At 37.7% G+C, this 18,349-nt stretch overlaps 1 protein-coding gene across 1 annotated transcript in view; it reads left to right on the top strand.

Annotated features, from left to right (window-relative positions):
• Positions 1-18,349, top strand: part of FAT4 (FAT atypical cadherin 4) — a 172,352-nt gene that overhangs the window by 120,367 nt on the left and 33,636 nt on the right. Inside the window, 5 exon segments of the mRNA XM_032632562.1 lie at positions 990-1,170; positions 8,468-8,718; positions 10,763-13,350; positions 13,352-13,526; positions 13,529-15,115. Of these exon segments, the coding sequence (XP_032488453.1) occupies positions 990-1,170; positions 8,468-8,718; positions 10,763-13,350; positions 13,352-13,526; positions 13,529-15,115 (4,782 nt within the window).

Below are 18,349 nucleotides of genomic sequence, written 5' to 3'. Positions count from 1 at the left end.
AACTTTGTTTAACAGGAGATAATTTTATGGGAGAAAGAATAGTATCTTAAACAGAAAGTGAGAGTATCCAGGGCTTTATTTTATTGTACATAAATACAGTTAAACAGACTTTCATTATTTCTATTTAGAGAAATTAAAGTTTGAAAACTAATTTTGAAAACACAACTAAGGACAGATGATTTGCCATTTACCTGTGGGACAACCCACAGAGTCTAACCAAATATGTCATCTGATCTTCACCACAGAGTCTGCTAACCTTGTGTAGTACAGATCACGTACTCCAAGATTTTGTTAAATGCTAGGTTTTCACCATATGCTGATAACGGAACTGGAACAGGAAAAAAAAATGAATTGTTTCACATTTACCTTAAATATTAAATACATGCAATAAAAATGATTTCAAGTCAGCTCATTGACATAGTGTTATTTCCAGCAAGTGGAAGAGTTTTGATGTTAACTTGAAGCTTTCTTCTTTAAGATTTCAGCAAACAAATATTGGTTAGTACAGGAAAGGGGATTTAAAGGCCTCAGAAGCCCAGTTGAATTTTGTTGACAATAACATTGAGAGTCACATCTAGGAATACAGTTTTTAACTCTGCCTTGTCAGCTGGCCAGCTATTCCAGGCCCAGGGGTATTCTCCAAATCTGGCTTGAGCTACTTTACTGTAAGTGCCTCTTTTGTGGCATTTAAATGATATTGTTGTGTTCTGCATTGCTGAATCAGCACCTTTAAAATAGAATAAGAGGTTGACGTATTCCTTTTGTGCAGTATCACTAGGAAAGAGTTGGGATACTAGTCCCTAAATAAAAATTTTTTTTTCTTGTAACAACACTGAAAAATCACTCAGTCACTTGCCTATGTGTTCACAAATTTTACTTTGGGATGTTTTCTAAATTCTCTTCCGTAGTTCTGTCTACAGCTAATTGTTAAGTTTGCTCTTATTTTTGTTATTTATGAACATTAAGACTTGATTTTCTTTTCCTTCTAGGATCCCCTGCCCTGACCGGAACTGGAACTATCAATGTCATAGTGGATGATGTCAATGACAATGTCCCCACTTTTGCCAGTAAAATGTATTTCACAACAATTCCTGAAGATGACCCAACGGGGACAGATGTTTTATTGGTAAATGCCTCAGATGCTGATGCTTCAACAAATGCAGTTATCAGGTACATTTTTCTTTGTAAATTTTAATTATTTTTCTCATTAAACGTTAGTCTTTGGACTAAATGCACACAATGCTTCATTTTGCTGAAATGCTGTAGCATTAACTCATAGCCCAATTGTGGTTATCTATTGCTGAATAACCAACTATGCCTAAAATTAGGATTAAACAATAATGATTTTATGTATTGTTCTAAAATTTTATCTTATTCATTTTATTTATATTTTTATTGTATCTCATTATTTTGTAGCTGAGGAATTAGGGCACGGGTCAGTGGGAGATTCTTCTGCTTCTTGTGGTTGACTAGTGTCACTTATGGTATTTATCTGGTGACTGTGTCCTAGAGGGTCCAAGATGGCTTCACTCGCATGCCTGGTGGCTTGGCAGGGATGGCTGGAACTTTAGGCTCAGTTGGACCCCTTCTCTGATCATGCAATCTCAGAGCTTCTCAGTGTGGTTCTTCAGCAGGGTAGTTGGACTTCTTTATATGGTAGAAGAACCTCTGGGTTACAAGGACCTCAGGTGAAAGCTGCTAATGCTCTTAAAGGCCAGGCCTTGAAACGGCGTAGAATCACTTCCATAATACTCTCTTTGTCAAAGCAGCCATGGCCAGCCAAGAGTCCCCGGGCTAAAACCCATCGGTGAAAAGTCTTCAAACGACTGTGCCATCATATAGTCAGATATGATAAAAATCCATGCCATTTTTATCTTGCAAAAAACTATTATGTTCACTTTAAATTGACAGACAAATATTACAACTTAAATGAAAAATATTTTCACAGAATAGTAAGTTGTTATGCCAACCTAAATCTTATTTACTCTGGCTTGATATGTTTTTAATGGAATATATATTTTGGATGTTAATCACTCCTTGCTATTCATGGAATCCTGGAGAAAATCCACTTTTTCCTCTGGTTAACAGAGCTTTTATGTATTAATTTTTAGATTGACTATTCAAGTATTACATATTTAAGTCATTTACCCAACTACTGATGGACTCTCTAAAAGCACAGCCTTTTATGTGTGATGTTAATTTTCCCATATGGTCTAACATGATCTTTTACACAGCAGCTACCCAAGAAATATTTATTTATATTCTTCTTTCTACCAGTTTGATCAAGTTATGCATTTTAATGGATGGAATACTTATTTTGAGTTAAACCCTTTACATAACTTTTAATATTTTCCCTTCTATTAAACCAGCCTGCATTAATTACTAGCTTATCTAGTTTATATCTGTATCTAGTTTATATCTTTGTTTCCCAGACACCTATTCCAGAATTTAGCTCTTATAGAAATATATTCCTTTTTTTTCTCCAACTGACCAAATCTCCATTCAAAACCTCACTTTTAATTCTTTTATGTCATAACATTGGAGAAAGTCACAAAACTGTATCAACAGGGTTGACATTCAAGGGCAAATCCCTTTCTCTGTGCTCCTAATCCCATCCCATTCGATTTCCCTCAAATGATTAATTCAAAAGTTACTACATTTTGCTCTGGATCTTCAGGTAATCCTTCTTTCCTTGATCATACCTTTATCCCTATAGAAATGCTCAGAATATCTGGTATTGAGTTCTGGTTCCTTTATTTACTTACATGACTTAGGAAAGTCATTTTAGTGTCTCTAAGGCTCAGTGTATCCATCAGTAAAAGTGGAGTTAAGAATTACTACATTCGAAATTTGTGAGAATTAAATATATATTGAGCAATTACTAGGTGCCAAGTATCATATATGGAATCAGTTAATATGTGCAGATGTCTCTAACACATTTTTGGGACATGAAAGTCACTAAATTTATACTAGTTTTTTTTTTTTTCATCACTCTAATATCTATTTTATTCCTAATATATTCTTCTACAACATAGTAGTGACTGGCACCTAAATAAATGCATTAAATGAATGATCCTAGTATTCTTTACAACTGCTGCTTTTACTCACAGTTTTCACACCACATTTTTGAGAGGGTGGGTTACTGCCTCAAAGTTTTCTCTGGCCATTTATTCTTGAAAATCTCTCAGTCTTTCTCCTCCATTGCTTTACCAAAAAAGACTATTCGAAGATTCTACTGAAATTTATCAAGTCCAGTGATTTCTGAGTCTTTATTTTCCTTTGCCTTTTGCAATATTTGCACCGCAGGTCAGCCTTTCTTATTGGCATTTTTTTTCTCCTCAGTGTCTGTGTAAATGTTATTTCTTATTTCTCATCCTGCGTCTCTGACCGCACCTTCTAATTTGCCTTCTGTATCCCCTCTTTCTAGCTCTCCAAAGAAATTTGGACATTCGCCACAGCATTTTTTCTCAGTCCTTTCCTTTCTTTATTTTCCCGCACGTGTGTGTATGTGTGTGTGTGTGTGTGTGTGTGTGTGTGTGTGTGTGTGTGAGAGAGAGAGAGAGAGAGAGAGAGAAAGAGTAAGAGAGAGAGTAGAGAATCATCCATTTCCATGGCTGCAGCCATGAGAAAAGTTACCCAGAAAACTAGACAAAAAACCTCTAAACCTATTGTATCAACTCTGACTCCATCCTGGAGATTCCCACCCGTCTTTAAAACTCCCTAGGAGGCACCTCTACATAGAGGTAGAAGTCATAAGAACAACATATCAGAAACTACTAACCTTTTCTGTTTCTCATCTTGGTGTACTGCTCTCTTTTAATGATGTTGCCTTGCTTTCTTCATCCTCCCATCTTGATGGCTTACAGTCATCCTCTCCCCCTACGCTCACTCAGTGGACAAGTTTTCATGTTTCTTCTTTCCTAATGCCTCTGGCACTCATTCTTTTCTGTGCATCCCTCCTGCCAAGACCCTAGTTCAGTCCATAATTACATCATGCCTGGACTATTATAATAAAAATTAACTTACTTTCCTTACTCTGGTTTCTAATCCTTCCAATCTATATATTACATGATCCTGTATAATCTTGGAGCCCTTACGAGGTCCCAGATACTTTGTTAAGTTCTGAGGAGTTAAGCACTTCAGTTCTAATAAGAACACTTTAATATAGAAGGTAATTTTGCAATATTACAATTATAGTACCTTGTAGCAAGTATAGTTTAAACAGAATGTGTGGAAAGAACGGCATACTCAGTGATACCTGAGGAAATAAGTATAAGCTTCAAGTAATTGATGAGTTTTGGAAAGACAGAGGAGTTGCTTATGGACAAACAAGGGATGAAAGGCATTCTAGGGAAAGACAATAACAGGTGCAAAGCCAAATCTATGCAAAAACATAGCATCAGAAAAACAAAGCTGTTCAGTATGGTTGGTGTGGGTTAGGAACGGGCCTTGTATACCATAGGAGAAAATTCACGTTTCTTTCTGTGTCTAGTAGGAGAAACAGCTGAAATGTTTTAAGATGGGCAATAACATGATTAGTTTATGTTTTATGATGATTCCTCTCTCAGTGTTGTAGAAAGTTATTTGGATAAAGCAAAGCCTGAGTCAGTGAATGAAAGGAAAATGGCAGTAACATGAAACAGCTAGCTCAGTGGCTCAGCTTTAACGATACTCCCCCCTCCTCAAAATCTTTCAACTTCCAGTTTGCCTAGGGCATAAAGCCCAGTCTGCATATTCCAGCCACTCCATAAACAGTCCCAGCATCTTTCCAAGCTTATTCTGTACAAATGTATAGCCAAACTTTCAGCCTCACTGGATCACTTTCTGCTCCTGGGAAAAGGACCTGTGCTTTTCCAAGCATTATGGCTCTGTTCAAATCCTTCTATATCCTAGACCAGGGTTCTGCAAACGGCAGCCTGCAAGCCAAATTCGACCCAGTGCCTAGTTTTGTAAATAAAGTGTTACTGAAAAATAGCTATGCCCATTCATGTACGTATTGTCTGCGGCTGCTTTTGCATTAAAACAGCAAGTTGAGTGTTGCAACAGAGATCTGATGGCCTAAAGAGCTGAAAGTATTTACTAACTGGTCCTTTACAGAAAAAAATTTGTTGACTCCTAGCCTAAAATACCTTCATTCTCCCTTTATGATACTATTGTAAGGTGGGTAACCTCTTTAAGACTTAGCCTCAATTTACATTTCTCGAAGAAAGGCTTTTCTATCAAAAGTGATCTCTTTGTCTTCTGAATTCCCTAAACAATGCTTCTGAGCAATTTCATAGCATTTAAACATACTGCCTGGTTTTGTATTTACTTTTCCATGTGTCTTTCTTCCATCTAGGGTATAAGCTTGAGCACAGAATTTTTTTTACCTACTTATCCATGTCTCTATTAGTTCATCCATTTACCTAAAGATGGATTATAAGAGATTATATATAATAGATTATTATAATTATGTACGTATATATACTGTTATGTGTGTAAACCTAAACTTTGAATTCTTGTCACATACTAATTACTCTGCCAAGTGCTTTTCAAAAGAAATTACATTTGATGCTCAAAACTACCAAATGAAAGGAATACATATATGTATAATACTTTATAGATAGAGAAGACTTAGAAAGGCTAAGAAACTTTATGAATTTAAGTACTTGAATGAGATCAAAATTCATGTCCAAGGGAACTGTGTTCCAAAGTCCAGTTTCTAAACTATTACTAAATCACTGTATTCTAGCAGCCCACAGTGCAGTGCCTTATGACCGTAGCAAATCTCAGGAAGAGGTAAGAAAAGTTTCAAAAAATCAAATGGGGATATTTCAGCTTTACAAATGCAACAACAGTTGATTTAGATTTTAGATAACAATGATCAGTTTATGCCAGTAATTTGAAACAGTAATTTCTTGAGTCAGAAAAAAAATTAACACCTTGTTGATTTGCATTGAACTAAATCATTGTAAACTGATTCTACATCGACAAACCTGAGCAAGAGTCCCTTTTGGCCTTAGCAAGAGCTACAGTGTGCCTTGTCTCACCCACATCCCCCCAGGCTGTGTGCCACCTTCCATCTACTGTAGGATCATGGAAAAAGTGCATGTTGAAGTCATAAAGACAGAAGTTCAAAGTCTCCAGTACCATTTATAGATTTCATGTTTCTCTGTGCAACTAGATTAGCCTCCCTTAGACTCAGATTCCTCACCGATAAAAAAATGTAGTACAAAACCAAACTGTTAGGATTGTTCTGAGACTTAAATGAGAGCATATATAAAATGCCTTGTAGTCTGCTGGGTGCACCCTAAGAACACAGTAAGCTGCTGCAAAGTTGTAAAGAACAGCGTAGGTGTTTAGCTGTTAAGAAGGTAGCACAAGACTTGATCTAAGTTCATAACCTTAAAAGAAATTAATGTGGACCAGAGAAGCAGGAGAGAGATGCATGAAAAGATGAGAAGTGAAACAAGACTCAAAATAATACAAGTAGGGAAAACCTGGGCATGTGATCTCAGCAGTCCATCCATTTATATTGTCCCCTATGTTTCTTTTATCTCTTTCTTTTTTAACTTACAAGAATAAATTTGATTGAAACTGGTATTATAGATATTGTGAGATATTAAAGAATATCTCATATTTAAAATACACTATTGATACACTTTTATTCTTTAATTTTTAAAACTAATAAATATATTACCTACTTTTAAACAGACAATCTTATGTGCAATAGCATAAAATAAAGAATAAGAATTTATAGTACAGAGTTCCTCTATGGATTATTTAGTTCAACCTGGGCCAGAACTCACATCATTTGCCTTTCAACACATTGTTCATTCTAATATACCAGGGTCTTCTCACATACAAAGCATCCAAATCAAATTTACATACATTTTGCCTCCTTCTTATTTTTATTTGTAAATGCTTAAGGGAACAAATATTTGAGTGAACCCTGACCTTTGCTGCCATAAAGCTGTAAGAAAGCTTGTGGCACTATGAAGCACTTGTTCCAACCCCCATTAACTTATTTGGTCATTTCTACACCTACCGATAGAAGCAAAGTTTCCCAAGGTAAAATCACGTAATTCTCATAATCCAGGTGCCTGCAGACTTTCTCCAAAAGGTAAGGCAATATGATTATTTCATGAGTCCTGAATTTCTAACTTTGAGAAATCATTTACAAACCTTTGTTATTTTTATTTTGATAAAGGGAATAGATGTCTTCTACTGTGTAAGCATAGTAATTACACTTTGTAAGGTCGTTTCTGGTCCAGGAAATATAGTCAGTGCTGTTCTCACTCCTGATCGTGGCCTGTGGGTGTGTCAAAGGGTGTTCAAATCTGAGTGATACCAAGTACTTTATCAATATTAATATCATTTCTCAACCAAATTCCTTCTTTATTCTTTTTCTATTTAGCTCTCATTTTATAGAACCTCTATTTAAAAAAAAAAGAAATAGCTCCCAACGGTTCATTATGTCTCTGAAAAGGATGAAGATGCTGAAATGTTTGTTTTAAATGATGAACTTCATAGGAGAAATGTGCACTGGCTGCAATGCAAGGTTTTTCTTGCTGTTTCTATTAGGCACTTGCTGTTGCTATGTTTTTATGGACACAAACCAAACTATAGAAACACCAGTTAGTTCCAACAAGGGCATTTCTTTGTTGGCATAAAGGAGAAAGCTTTGAAAGATGTCTATTATCTCGCTACCCTCCAACTTAAAAAATTATGGACCACAGCCAGCTTCTGAACCTTCAAGCTTAGCTACTTCTTTCCTAGCTGACCTCTCAGGAGTATGTACAGACAGCTTTTTTCTTCAGAAAGAAGATAGAAGCTATTCTCAGTGGAAACTCCTCCCCGCTAACCAATCTGGTTAGCATCAAAATATCCATGAAGATGTCATGCCTCTCCTTACAACAAGAAAGCAAAGCAGCATGGCCATATGAGGAATAGCAAATGAGAGAATCAGTAACTAGGAATGTCTCTGTATAAATAATCAGTTCTTGAGTTGTTCTGGACAGTCAGTGTGTGTCAAATACTTTGTTTGGTCTTTAAAGAAAAAGATCTTCCACTGACCTTTCTGGTATATTATGGTGCACAGCAGAAAAAATAATTTTTAGATTCATTTAACAGATGTTCATTTGTGATCCTGGCCACTGACCACAATATTAGAGCAAGGCCCTGATTTATGCTCTCAGGCTGGTTTATTTAAAACACAATAGTCTTCTGGGTATATTCTGGGGACTTGCATGATTTAAGAAACCCACAAACCTTGTGAGGACCTGCTTGAGGTCATGGGATATCTCACAATAAAGATTGTTAATGTGATGTTCACATAAAATTTGAACTCGCCATATCCTTTCGTTGTTGTGTGATCTTACTTGTAATGTTTTTCTTGACATTTCTGCCTCGGTCATTAAATTATAGTAAATAGATGTTGCAGCATTAAAACTGGAAGAAATATGCCCATGTCTGCTCTCTGCTTTAGTTATAGGATCATTGGTGGAAATTCTCAGTTCACCATCAACCCATCCACAGGACAAATCATCACCAGTGCGTTGCTAGACAGGGAATCAAAAGAGAATTATACTTTAGTGGTTGTTGCATGTGATGCTGGATCCCCGGAGCCTCTTTCCAGTTCCACCAGTGTGCTCGTCACGGTGACTGACGTCAACGACAACCCACCAAGGTTTCAGCATCACCCATATGTCACACATATCCCATCCCCTACTCTTCCAGGTAACCAAACCAACTCGGAGGTCTCATAGATAAATAAAAACTATACATTGGACACTTTCTATAATTACATTGCTGTTATTTTTACGTGTATATTTCTGATATAGCCAAAGTTGGCAAATCCTCTAAAATTCAACTCTTGCCTAAATAAATTGAAGGAACATCGAATCTTGCAAATTAATTCTTTCTTCCCAGACTAATTGTATTTAAGGTTTTATAATTGCCACACCTTTCCTAGTGCTGTTTCTTAATTTTACTTGAATATTGTTAAAGATTAGAATAGATTTCACTTTGTAGTCAAGGAGGGTTCTGTCCTGAGATGTAATTTGTGTGTTCCTTGATAGGAGGGACATTATCTCTTTTTCCATGCCATATCCAAGCACCTGAAACATTATCTGGGAAGTAATAGGCCTTCAACTGTATTTCTTAGTAGAAACTGAATATTTTATTCAATGCTTCATAGATAGATAAGTTTTCAAAAGGTTTAATGAAGGAATCCTTCTAGTTAATTATTACTGTAAATATTTTACTCTAGTTTTGATGAGTGAAGTTTTTCTTCCGTTAGTATGACTATGAAGCCGTTCATGAAACACTTTCGTATTGACAATATGTATTTAGCTTTCTGCATCTCTTTTAAATTTAGTTTGGTTTTGTTTGTTTCTTTGCAAGGATTGGCCTACTCTCTTAGGCACTACACAAATCATCTGCCGTTGGTAATTTTTGAAATGAATTTTGAAACAGGAAAATATACAAATAAAGGCCATAATTAATTTTCCTTGCTTTAAGATATTTTTAATTAGAAAAACAAAAAAAATGGATGCAGGATTTCTCCTCTAGTGATCTTTGATCTTCTATTCACTTGAGAAGGTCTAATTGATACCAATTGCAAGTATAAAATCCATAAATTATTGTGCCAAATTTCTATCAAAAGGAAATGTCAATAGTGAAGTCATAAATCCCTGATGATGGCCTTCAGCTGAAATGATGCTGGCAGGCATGATTCTAATCACACCCAATGTGTGGTGATGCACTATTACATCTCCTGTACAAAGTGGGTAAGGCTTAAGCATTTTTTTCCTCATTAGACATATTATAATTAATCAGAATCACTGGCCTTTTTTAAATTAGAGACTTTTCACTTGTGTCACAAACTCTTCTGTTACGGGTAGGAGTGCAGGTTTGGGAAAGGTTTCTGAATAAGTTCATCGAAAACACGTCCTTATGGCAGCTTTTCAGCGTTATCTCCTCTACAATCTGTCCAATTGGCCCTCATCCCAAGCATTGACTTTTGGAATGCAAATTGGGTCCATTCTTCCTCATTTCTTATTTCTTACTACTTTATCATTGTTTATATATGTGTGTGTGTGTGTGTGTGTGTGTGTGTGTACTTTATAATTGTTCATATATGTGTGTGTGTAATTTATAATTGTTCTAATATATATATATATATATGCACGCATACATATATACACTTCATCTCCATATGAGAATAGTTCACAGATAAGAGAATTTTGCTATAAAAGAGTGGGTATAAGGAATCAACAGTAATTTTTTAAACATGTTATTTTTGTTGACATGATTACATAAAAGGTAATTCAATAATATTTTAAGACATAATAGGGCAATTATTTTTTTCCCCCATTGGGCATAAACATAGCTCTTAGCAGAACTCCTGTATTATCGTGTTTGTTGGAAGTTCTGTTATGTACAGATTTTTCTCCTAGGAACTATAATTCGGAAGGATTAGCTGTTGCCCTTCCCTGTGCTTCTCGCAAAGGCATACTGAAAATTATCAAATTCACTAGACTGCATGGGTTTTAGGTAGATAATGGCAGGTCAGTTCCTGAAGACTATTGTTAGATTTGACTGGGGAACTTCAGAGACAATATAAGAGGTACTGTTCTCCACTAGTAATCATGGGGAAATAAAGTTATGTCAGGTAGCAATATAGTGTTTTATATATAGTTTTAATATAGTGTTTTAACTTACTATCAAATGTTTTATTGGGGTTCCATGAGATTATAACTGCACACTCCCTCTTTTATAGGTTCCTTCGTCTTTGCGGTTACTGTCACAGATGCTGATTTTGGACCCAATGCTGAACTACATTATTCTCTTTCGGGTAGAAACTCTGAAAAATTTCACATTGACCCACTGAGAGGAGCTATTATGGCAGCCAGACCACTAAATGGCACTTCAGAAGTGACATTTTCTGTGCATGTAAAAGACGGTGGCTCATTTCCAAAGACAGATTCTACAACAGTGACTGTTCGATTTGTGAACAAAGCAGATTTCCCTAAAGTCAGAGCCAAAGAACAAACTTTCGTGTTTCCTGAAGACCAACCAGTAGGCACTCTTGTCACTACCATAACAGGGTCCTCCTTGAGAGGAGAACCTCTGTCCTATTATATTGCAAGTGGGAACCTTGGCAACACATTTCAGACTGATCAGTTATCAGGGCAGGTGTCCATTAGTCAACCTCTGGATTTTGAAAAGATACAAAAATATGTTGTATGGATAGAAGCCAGAGATGGAGGTTTCCCTCCTTTCTCCTCTTATGAGAAACTTGACATAACAGTATTAGATGTCAATGATAATTCCCCAGTTTTTAAGGAAGATCCATTTGTATCTGAAATACTGGAAAACCTTTCTCCTCGAAAAATACTTACTGTTTCTGCAGTGGACAAGGATAGTGGACCCAATGGACAGTTAGACTATGAAATTGTTAATGGCAACAGAGAACATAGTTTCAGTATCAATCATGCTACTGGTGAAATTAGAAGCATTCGACCTTTAGACCGGGAAAAAATATCTCAGTATGTGCTTACCATAAAGTCCTCAGACAAAGGCTCCCCTTCTCAGAGCACGTCAGTAAAAGTCATCATTAACATTTTAGATGAAAATGATAATGCCCCTAGGTTTTCGCAAATATTCAGTGCCCATGTTCCTGAAAATTCCCCATTAGGGTACACAGTTACACGTGTCACAACTTCTGATGAAGATATTGGTGTAAATGCAGTTAGTAGATATTCTATAATGGACACAAGTCTTCCGTTTACGATTAATCCCAGCACTGGGGATATTGTAATTAGTAGACCTTTAAATAGAGAAGACACAGACCGTTACAGAATCCGAGTTTCTGCCCATGATTCTGGGTGGACTGTAAGTACAGATGTCACAATATTTGTGACAGATGTCAATGACAATGCTCCAAGATTTAGCAGACCATCCTATTACTTAGATTTTCCTGAACTTACTGAAATTGGCTCCAGAGTGACTCAGGTATCTGCAACAGACCCTGATGAGGGATCAAACGGACAAGTGTTTTATGTTATAAAATCTCAGTCAGAGTACTTCAGGATTAATGCCACCACAGGAGAGATTTTCAATAAACAGGTCTTAATATACCAGAACGTCAGTGGCTTCAGTAACGTGAACATCAACAGACATAGCTTTATAGTGACATCTTCAGATCGAGGTAATCCTGCATTACTTAGTGAGACAACAGTTACCATCAACACGGTGGACAGTAATGACAATGCACCACAATTTCTTAAAACTGCATATTTTACTCCAGTCACCAAACATGTTAAAATTGGTACAAAGTTAATCAAAGTTACTGCAGTAGATGAGAAAGATTTTGGATTGAATTCTGAAGTGGAGTATTTCATTTCGAATGAAAATCATTTGGGAAAATTTAAGTTAGACAATAATACAGGGTGGATTTCAGTAGCAGCTCCCCTGATATCTGACTTGAATCAAAACTTTTTGATCACTGTCACCGCGAAGGATAAGGGAAACCCTCCACTTTCATCCCAAGCAACTGTTCAAATAATTGTCACTGAGGAAAACTACCACACACCTGAATTCTCTCAAAGCCACATGAGTGCAACCATCCCTGAAAGCCATAGTATCGGGGCCATTGTCAGAACCGTTTCTGCAAGAGATAGAGACACGGCTATGAATGGCTTGATTAAGTACAGTATTTCCTCAGGAAATGAAGAAGGCATCTTTGCAATCAATTCCTCCACAGGTGTATTAACACTAGCCAAAGCTCTTGATTATGAGCTATGCCAGAAACACGAAATGACCATTAGTGCTACAGATGGAGGCTGGGTTGCAAGGACTGGTTACTGCAGTGTGACTGTAGATGTGATTGATGTGAATGACAATTCTCCAGTGTTCCTTCCTGATGAATATTTCCCCACTGTTTTGGAAAATGCCCCCAGTGGGACGACAGTTATCCACCTAAATGCAACGGATACCGACTCTGGAACCAATGCTGTGACTGCATATACTATACAGTCATCTGACAGTGACCTCTTTGTCATTGACCCCAACACAGGAGTCATCACCACTCAAGGCTTCTTGGATTTTGAAACCAAGCAGAGCTACCACCTTACTGTGAAAGCTTTCAATGTCCCCGATGAAGAAAGGTGTAGTTTTGCCACTGTTAATATACAGTTAAAAGGGACAAATGAATATGTGCCTCGTTTTGTTTCCAAACTTTACTATTTTGAAATCTCAGAAGCAGCTCCTAAAGGTACTATTGTTGGAGAAGTGTTTGCCAGTGACCGTGATTTGGGCACTGATGGGGAAGTGCAATTATTTGATTTTGGTAACAGTAGAAAGAAGGGGTTTCCAGATCAACAAGAAGACTGGACAAATTTATGTTTCTGGACTTCTTGATAGAGGAAAAAGAAGAAAAGGGTATCTTTGAAGGTACTGGCCAAGGAATTTTGGCAGCATTAGGGGTGCAGACATCGATGAGGTCACTGTAAATGTCACTGTGCTTGATGCCAATGACCCACCCGTTTTAGTCTAAACATCTACAGTGTTCAGATCAGTGAAGGGGTCCCAATGGGAACTCATGTGACCTTTGTCAGTGCCTTCGACTCAGACTCTGTTCCCAGCTGGAGTAGGTTTTCCTATTTTATTGGATCAGGGAATGAAAATGGTGCCTTTTCCATTAATCCACAGACAGGACAGATCACCGTTACTGCAGAATTAGATCGAGAAACCCTACCCATCTATAATCTCACGGTTTTAGCTGTGGACTCAGGGACCCCCTCAGCTACAGGAAGTGCCTCCTTATTAGTCACCCTGGAAGATATAAATGATAATGGGCCTATGCTGACCATCAGTGAGGGAGAAGTTATGGAAAACAAACGCCCAGGAACTCTGGTGATGACCCTTCAGTCCACGGATCCTGACCTCCCTCCAAATCAAGGCCCCTTTACCTATTACTTGCTGAGCACGGGCCCTGCCACCAGCTATTTTAGTCTGAACACTGCTGGAGTTCTGAGCACGACTAGAGAGATTGACAGAGAGCAAATTGCAGACTTCTATCTGTCTGTGGTCACTAGGGACTCCGGTGTTCCTCAGATGTCTTCCACAGGAACCGTGCATATCACAGTGATAGACCAAAATGACAACCCTTCACAGTCTCGGACAGTGGAGATATTTGTTAACTATTACGGCAACTTGTTTCCCGGTGGGATTTTAGGCTCCGTGAAGCCACAGGATCCCGATGTGTTAGACACCTTCCACTGCTCCCTAACTTCGGGAGTTACGAGCCTCTTCAGTATTCCAAGGGGCACTTGCAATCTGAGTTCCCAGCCAAGGTCCACAGATGGCACGTTTGACCTGACTGTCCTCAGCAATGATGGCGTCCACAGCACGGTCACGAGCAATATCCGAGTTTTCTTCACTGGATTTTCCAACGCGACAGTGGATAACAGCATCCTACTGCGTCTCAGCGTACCAAGTGTAAAGGACTTCTTGACGAACCACTACCTTCATTTCTTACGCATTGCCAGTTCACAGCTGACTGGCCTTGGGACCGCTGTGCAACTGTATGGGGCCTATGAAGGGAACAATAGAACGTTTCTTCTGGCAGCTGTGAAGCGAAACCATAATCAGTATGTGAATCCCAGTGGTGTAGCCACCTTCTTCGAAAGCATCAAAGAGATCCTCTTCCGGCAGAGTGGAGTGAAGGTAGAATCTGTGGATCACGACTCCTGTGCTCCTGGCCCATGTCAGAACGGAGGGAGCTGTGTAAGGAGACTGGCCGTGAGCTTCCAATTAAAGAGCCACGAGAGCCTTCCAGTCATCATCGTGGCAAATGAACCCTTGCAGCCTTTCTTATGCAAGTGTCTGCCAGGCTATACTGGCAGCTGGTGTGAAATAGACATAGACGAATGCCTTCCGTCCCCTTGCCACAATGGTGGGACCTGTCACAATTTAGTGGGCGGATTTTCATGCAGCTGCCCAGATGGCTTCACCGGCAGGGCCTGTGAGAGAGATATCAACGAGTGCCTGCCTAGTCCCTGCAAGAACAGTGCCGTCTGCCAGAACTTTCCAGGAGGCTTCAACTGTGTTTGCAAAACTGGATACACAGGTATGACAATGTTTGGCTTTTTTTTTCCACCAAGACTTTAGCCATATCAAGTATAGTAGAAAGTCACGAACTTTGTCATTTTCAAATGATTTTCCCTAAAGAGTAGGCAGAATCACAGCAAATGCTTTAAGCATTTACTATTGGCCAGACACTTTTCTAAGCACTTTATCTGTATTTATTTCACTTACTTCTCACAAGAAACCTATGAGGTAGGGATAATGATTTTCCAGGTTTTACAGAGGAGGAAGATGATGTAGAGAGAAGTTGAGTTGGTGTTCTAAGGTGACTCAGTTGATTTGTTGTAGAGTCGGGATGTGAGCTTACACAGTTCATTCCAGAGGTTAAGTTCTTGTCTTGTACAAGAGCAAAAAGAGCATCCTATCTTCAAAAAAGTGTTCTAAAGTTAAAGGACATGGTATATTTAAAGTATGAGACCTGGACTATTTAATGTCCTAAATACAGTTATCAACTATTGTTGTTGGTTCCTTCATTTTATCATGATCATCTTTATGATTTTTTATCATAATTATCATTAGGATTATTGAAATTTGACCCACACTGTGAGGAGAATGAAGCAAGAGCTGTGATTCAGATTGAGATTAAAATGCCTTGTTATTTGTAGTAGTCAGTTAGAAAACATCACAGGCTGATTTGTAAGGTAACTGAGCCACAATGTACCTTGACATTTTAGAAACAGAGTTAAATATATTGAGCAAATTTGTTTGACTAGTCTTTGGCATCCTAATAGGACATGATGTATGTTTATAAATATATCTCTGTTTCTATCCCTATCTATCTATCACCTATTTATTTATTAGCTGATCTGTAGTTAGTGCACCTTCAAATGTGTATAAATTTATGCTGTTGATAAGTTTGAGGAGAGACAATTTCTCTGCTGTAATTTGCACAGTATACATTTTTAGAGCATATATATTACATTGGGTTGCCCTGTAGTGTTTATGAACACAAGTTAAAGTACAGTGAAATAGGTAAGACCAGGATATATTTTTAAAAATTTGGTAGATGTTTTGCAGAATACTATTTTAAAAGAAGTTTTTCAGAAAATGTATTTGGATATCATATTTTAAAATGATGCCCACCATGTGTATATTTATAGTTTTATATTTGGAGAATTGGATTGCTTGATGATGATATAAAGCAAGTTTGAATAAGCCAAAGCAGATCTCATAAGCTTTGCCTTCTAACAAAATAATGTCCTTGAAATGTAAAGAAAAAAGGGCAGCACACATATGAATGAAAGAATCAAGGGATTTGACAGAATTTGATTTATCTATAGCTTTTGGGAAGTCACCTTAGCTTGCTGACCTTCAACTCCCCCATCTGTAAAATGGGAATAATCATACTTTACTTATCTTTTAGGGTTGTTGTAATGAGTAAAAATAATGTTTTTAAAACACCTAGCACAGAGCCCAGCTTTCAATAAGTAGCAATGCTGATTAGCAGCGTCCGTAGTAGTGTTAGTATAATGGTAGACGTAGAGGTATGCCATGGGATTTCTATAAAGACAAGCCTCAGTGGCACAAGGTAAGCATGAGTCTTACCAGAGTTGTACTTGTAGGATCATGAATAACAGGCTTACATACATGTTATGAGTTCAGGGTTTCTAGAAAACCTTCTTCACTCTTTCCCACACTTCTCCCCCCACCAACCACACCCCTCGTTACTTCCTCTGTTGGGAATTCAACAATAAAGATGATTTATTTGTCCCATTTTAGTATAATACACTGATTCACACTTAGAGTGAGTGTACGCTTAGTTCCGGAATGAAGAAAGTGTGACTGCATTGGGTAGTAGATGGGGAAGAGGGAAAGTGTGTTAGCAAGGCACCCTACGCTGATCTCAGCATAAATGTTACTTACTGCATGAGGGGACACAGAACTAGCCCTTTCACTTCACTTCTCTGTAGTTTGTTTCTTTATTTGTTTCATTTTACTTAAACATACACAGCATCCTTTTCCAAATGTAGTTGTTGAAACTTTTAAGCATACTCTTCTTTCATCATGAAATATTAATAACATTTATCGAGTGACTATTTAAAACACTGCTTAAAGCTCCTTGCATCACAGACATTGTTATTCACTTAGTTATTTATTCAGTTCTTCTCACAACTCTATTAAATGAATATTTTTATCATTCCCATTTAAAAACAAAACGATTTGGATCTCAGAGAGATTGGAGATGAGATAACTTGCCTCCAGCATGGCACAGAAAGTGATCTGAGTTTTGACTAAAAGCTTTACTCCGGAGCCTCTGCTCTTTATATGCCTGTCACGTCTCATCACACTTTGAGCTGCACTTGCTAGAGAGTTTTGCTAGTGGGCCTGTGATATCTTCTAAGAATTTTTTTTTTCCCATTATTCTACTTAAGCTGCACAAAAAGCCTATGAGATAGGTATTGGAATCCTCAAACCGGATAAGAGTGAAGGTCAGGAAAATTCACCCATAACCTCAGCAATAAAGACATTGCGGGTATTTCCAGAAACCACTGCTGATCATCACTGCAGTTCTGCAGTGAGTGATTCCCAGGAGAACAGTCCCTGCTCTGCTGTCACCCTTCAGATATCATTCAACTCTCACCCACTGGCAGAAGCTAAACCTGAGTCCTGCTGGAAGGGAGTCTGAAAAAGTGATAGTTTCCAACTTCCAGTCCCTGCAATACAGAAGGATGGAATGGAGCCGGGTGTCAACAGAGAGTATCTGACATAGAAAGATCCTCCTACTGCTCCTATTTTATGTTGTAGGAAGCTGAGCCTACACGCTGGTGACTCTAGGCCCAGAGCTGCCAAAAACGGGATCATAACCTCTTTCTCTAAGGGACATCATTTGAAGTAATGTATTAATTTTGCATGCGGTCCCTCCTCAGAGCTCACTTTAGTCCCTGTTTGCATAATTGGAGATAATCCAATTGATCAGGAATGATATAAACAAATGTATAATTGAATGCTTCATATAAATCTTACATTTTTAAATTAATGTTATTCTTTGTTTCCAAATTCTATATGCAAAGTCCATCCAGTAAAACTAGCAGATAATTAAAGTCTGATAGTTTTATTTCTTTGTTTGGTTTTGCAGAAAACAGTATATGAAAAACCATGCTGACAAATTGTTAACCCACACACTAAATTAGGAATGCATTGTTTAAATGTCTGTAAATGTTTAATGTTCTTTGGAAAGGTAATCTCTCAAGTATCATTTTGTGTTACTTTTTTCCAG

This window comes from Phocoena sinus, chromosome 5 (genome assembly GCF_008692025.1).
Source record: "Phocoena sinus isolate mPhoSin1 chromosome 5, mPhoSin1.pri, whole genome shotgun sequence".
In the NCBI taxonomy this organism is placed as follows: Eukaryota; Metazoa; Chordata; class Mammalia; order Artiodactyla; family Phocoenidae; genus Phocoena; species Phocoena sinus.
The sequence above is the reverse complement of the archived record's forward strand: the minus strand, read 5'-3'. Positions and strand labels throughout refer to the sequence as shown.